Genomic DNA, 5,056 nt, shown 5'->3' with positions numbered 1-5,056 from the left:
GAGAGTGTAGTTCTAAGAAAGGGGAAGCATATCTGTAAAAATATTTGCATAGATGAACATTCAAAGCAGCATTTTTACCATCTCAATTCCCTGCATTCATGTTGCTCCAGTCATCCACAGGGATAAAGATCACATAAAGGCAGCTCTGGAATTTGAAATGGATGTTGCTTGGTAATTTAGTGAAAGGTGTATTTTTGTTCTTTCTGCAGTCACTAGGAAAAGATCCAGTCTGACCTTTGGCTTACAGAAGTTGTACTCCCCTGAGCTACGCAATACTGATAGACTTCAGCAGAAGTATCAAAAATAAAGTTACTTGAAACAGTGTGGTATAAATAAGGCACTTTTGCCAAAGGAAACCCCCAGGTTTTGTGTTTCAATGTACAGCAATTCTATCCAGAAATATTTTGTGCTTAGAAATGTCACATGATGCAACAGTGAATCAGGTGCCAAAACCAACAAATCACAAATTACTGTGCGATTAACTGCCACCTCTGAATGGTTCAACAAAGAATCAAACTGGTTTCTGTACACCGTCACAATTTACCAATACACTGGCATCTTTTGCTCTTTTGCTGTGAGCCAACAATAATTATTTTAGAGAAAGAAAAAGAAAGTGTGGAATTAGTAATGCAGATGCTGAAAGGCAAGTGGCAAGACTCTACAAGAAGAATGCCTCAAAAATGCTACTTTGTTCCCATTTCTACTGGCACCTATTTCCCAACGTAAAAGGCCAGAATGACCAAAGCCAACTTAATAGTAGTGTGCAGAATGTCAGCTGACAAACAACATAAAAACAAGTCACGTTGTGTTATCTGTGGTCACGTTCTTCAGGGTTAGTCCAGTAACTCGACTTTACATTCTTCCGTCTTTATATGTTTATTTTAATTAAACATGTAATGGTTAATAAACAGACATAATCCAGAGTTAGTAGGTTGGTATTATAACATTTATTAAAATAATGCTATGGGTTAATAGAAACAGCAAAGAACCAAAGAATTAAAATGCAAGCTATGTAAAAACCCAACTAAAACCCAAATATGTCTAATGTATTCATCCAGTAGCTAACTAAAAGCCCAAGAAAGACAACACTCCCAATATAATAAAGTACTGCAAAACAATTGGCAATTTTTCAGTTATCAAAATTGTGGGTTTTGCATTTTGTATCCTTTTTTCTCAATCAGGAAAAAAATTCTTTTGAATGTTATATAACATACATATAAAACAAGATAGAAAAATACATTATAAACTTGTAACAATGGCTGTAAATACATTATCTTACATGTTTCTCATAGGCAATAGGTTGGTTATGGTACATACATAGCATGAAACTACTAAGATAATAAAGAATAGACAAATACATGTCATCTGTACGGTTACATACAAGCGACACTCCCATCTACCCACTCTAAAAAAATTACATAATACTGTCAAGAAAGAAGTCTTAAAACTACTTATTTTAATAAAGAAAAAGTCATTAAAGAATGATAATACTGAGAACCAAGGCATTCAGAGATTTCAAAAGTCATGCTTTTTTTTAAGCTGATCCAAGATTTTGTCAACTAAGTTTTCAGAAGTTTGTTCAGAGCAAACATTACTTTCACATGTCACACATCTATTCCATACACTTCCCCTCCCCCCCCAGTAAAAGACCTTTGATAAATGTCTAAAATGTCCAGGTTTTATCATAGTTGAGATGAAACTGGATCAAATACTGGTATTGTTTTAGCAAATCTCTCTTCAAATGTTCGAGTGTCGCAAGTTTATTCAACCAACCAAAATAAAATCAAAATGGCACAGCATATACTGTAAATAAAATCAACACAACTGCATGTGTAACAGGAAGACAAAGCTGGTGGCACAATAAACAAAAATCTAGCTGAATACGAAAGGATGAATGTCTATTGCATAGTAAATAAACTGATAATTATTTCCAGGTGAGACAAGATGTTAGATGAGGTCACCATGCAGGTGCTTAAAAATGTAAGCCCTCTTAGCTTACTATTGACCTTTCATTTGGAAGCTGTGAAGATTTGCAGGAGGAGAATAAGTTGACAAGAGGGGAGTAAAATTATCACCTGATATTTGCCAAGTTTAGTACTGAGCCCCACAATGTAACACTTCATGTTTTCAGAATTAAATACTGTGCGTTAAACAGCTTCAGCTCTTGCAATTGCCCAGCTATTTGAACCTCATGTGGAAACAAGGGTTAAAAATAAGGTACAGCTGGACTTCAAATGGCTGAAGTCCCTCTCCTGCTTATCTTTTCAAGAAAAGCCAATGGGCCAGATCTAACAATAGTCAAAGACGAGCTGAAAAGTAAAGCAACTTCCATGCTGTTTGCCACTGCAGGAGCTGTTCCTGGAAACTGGGGATGTGCTCAGTCACTGACTGGAAACTCGCTAAGCACTTCCAGTTTCATTATCTGCAGAATATCCATTTTCTGGGTGATGCCAAAGCCTACTACAGTTGATGTAATATTTATTTCAACCAGAATCAAGAAAACTCCTCTCTATCCCTGAACAAAAATGACGTAACTTCCAGCTCTACAAACATTTGTCAGCTAATAATCTCCTTTAGCATGAGACAGTCTGTATCACAGAACCCTTTGGTTTACGTTGCACAAGTATGGCATTTGCTATGATTTAAAAAGTAGAGTGGCTGAAATAATAATGGGCTGGTTTGATGAAAACTTAGCAAATACTTCACTTAATGAGATTTTGGCAAAGTCGTATCACACTAGTATGGCAAAAATCAGGTAATTAATATGGTCAACTCATCATTTGTCTTCCCTCACAGCTTCTTTCACATACTGGGCGACTGAGTGGCATGCAGTAACTTGTCTGAGGGAGAAGCTGATTATACAAGACATTTGACTAAATGACCATGAAGAAAATAAGGCACTTCCTTTTCTTTAGACTTATTCCAATACTTAAAAAATAAAAAAGAAAGACTAAAAGGCTCTTTTGGTCTTTTGTTTCTTGACAACCACCAGAAAAAATCATTTAATGAAATAAAGGGTTTCTTTGTTCTTTTTTTCTTTTTTTATAACACTTGAAAGTATAAAATGCTACATTTCCAAAAATATATTTTTTTTCTGCACCAGCACCCTTGTATAGTAAAAGTATCTACTTTTTTGTTCATTTTGTTTCAATGCACTACACTTTATCTACATTTCATTACATGTATACAGCAAATAGGCAAGCATGGCTTTTACATCCTTAATGAAATTTTTTCTATACAGGGAGGTTTAAAAAAAATATTTGAACAGTTTGCCCAGTAATGTGACACATAATGCATGTACCTTGTTCTCATGTAATCTTCCAAGGAGATTAAAATATGGTTAAAACAATTTAAACTTGTATTTCGCTTTAATAGTGTTGCTGTTTTGTTCTCTGCATTGATGTAGTTCTGAAAAGTCATCGTAATCTGCATTTCATGGCACACTTTCCTTTAAAACGTCCAATTTGGCAGGCAATAGAAAAAAGGCTGCAACGTCTGCCCTTTGAGGGCACTGGTAGTGACTAAACAGCATATCAAATTTTGAATACTTTTTGGAATCCCTTCCCCAATGACATCCCTGACCAAAGGTTCATGCATGATGCATCATCACACAGTACATTCAGAGAGAGCTTTGACTTTTTTTTTTTCTTTTTTTTTTTTTTCTGAGAAGAAAAATATTCCTAGAAGTCTCTCACAGTAACTGCCTCTGTCATCGGGTAGTTAAGGGACATCTGTCTCCATCTCGTGCGAGGCCTCCTTACCGTTCGCTTGGGGCGGGACACTAGAGGATGATCAGTGCGGAGGGATGAGTTGGACCTTATTGCTTTACTACTATTCAGTGCAGGTTCTAGAACCACTTTCACCCAAACAGGAGAACAACAAAAAGCGGAGTTGGAGGACAACAATTTCTTTGTCTGTTTTGTTAGATGGTAAGACGAACGGACAAGTGCCCCAGCTCGCTGCACTGAAGACAGGCAAGCAAAGGCGTTTACCAGTTAACTGATCAGCAGGCAGGCATGGTCAGGTCATCATTGGGTGAAGAGTTCAGAGGTCAGAAGGTCATAGGTTAGTTGCCGGTGGCGGCTGGGTGGTTAGAAACAAAAATAATAAAAAAAATAAAAAAATAAAAAAAAAACAAAAAAAAAAAAAGAAAGAAAAGATAGAGAAGAGATTAGTTCCAGCTAGTGACGGCTTAATGACAACATGAAAACTAATCACAACTAATAAAAAAAACAAGCATGTTTAATTCTGACATACTGATCGACACCATCTACAGAATGCAATAAAATCATGACAGCCCTCCATCATGATTTGGACACGTGAAGGAGAAGCCCACTCCCACAAAACCGGTTAACAGGAGAAAGAGAGATAAAATATGACTAACGACTAATGGTTAGTAGCAGTCGATGAAGGAAAATTGGAAAACAAAAAACGATGAACAGTTTCTGAATTGGGTAGAAGATTTCTGGAACAACAGTCAGTGCACAGCATCAGTATCTGACTGCTATTAAGCATTAGTACCTCCCCAGGTGCAAGCATTAAAGCAACTATTAATGATGGATGTGATTATTAATAACTGGTTGTTAAAAGAATGGAGTCATCTAAGGAATTCTGGACTTAGAGAAACAATTTGGTTCAACAAACTATGGGCCAAACAAAGGGTTTTTGTTCAATAAATTTTTTATTGCCTTTCATTTATTCTATTTACAAACAACATGGAATTTCTTGGCCTCATGATACAAAGCAGTACTATAAACTGTAGTCTAGCAATGTAGGCATCATCGTGGAAACCAGGAAAACGCTCAGCCTGCTACTATAGCTAGCATTTTCCTGTTCGAAATACTATTTTACACATATAGGACACTTATAAAATGCACTTGCATGTAAACACTGTAGAAGTCCTGCCATTTTAAAGTCTATACTTAAAAAGCTCTAAGTACATGAAAAAATAGAGAAAATATCTAATTGATACTAATAAGGCATTTTAAAACTACAAACAGCTCTCTTTATTCATTTTCAAAGCTAATACTCTGCAAATACAATAAAATCTGACATT

General features: G+C 35.9%; 1 protein-coding gene across 2 annotated transcripts in view; it reads right to left on the bottom strand.

The window, feature by feature from the left end:
• Window positions 1-924: 924 nt before the first annotated feature.
• The window catches only part of QKI (QKI, KH domain containing RNA binding), a 109,962-nt gene continuing 105,830 nt past the window's right edge, over window positions 925-5,056 (bottom strand). The window contains exon 7 of one of the 2 annotated variants that reach the window (XM_031060966.1): window positions 925-4,083. In XM_031060966.1, coding sequence (XP_030916826.1) covers window positions 4,067-4,083 — 17 coding nt within the window. In that variant the 3' untranslated portion in view covers window positions 925-4,066. The remainder of the gene's footprint in view (window positions 4,084-5,056) is intronic. The other variant, XM_031060964.1, reaches the window with a different exon arrangement.

This window comes from Geospiza fortis, unplaced genomic scaffold (genome assembly GCF_000277835.1).
Source record: "Geospiza fortis unplaced genomic scaffold, GeoFor_1.0 scaffold41, whole genome shotgun sequence".
Taxonomy (NCBI): domain Eukaryota; kingdom Metazoa; phylum Chordata; class Aves; order Passeriformes; family Thraupidae; genus Geospiza; species Geospiza fortis.
The sequence above is the reverse complement of the archived record's forward strand: the minus strand, read 5'-3'. Positions and strand labels throughout refer to the sequence as shown.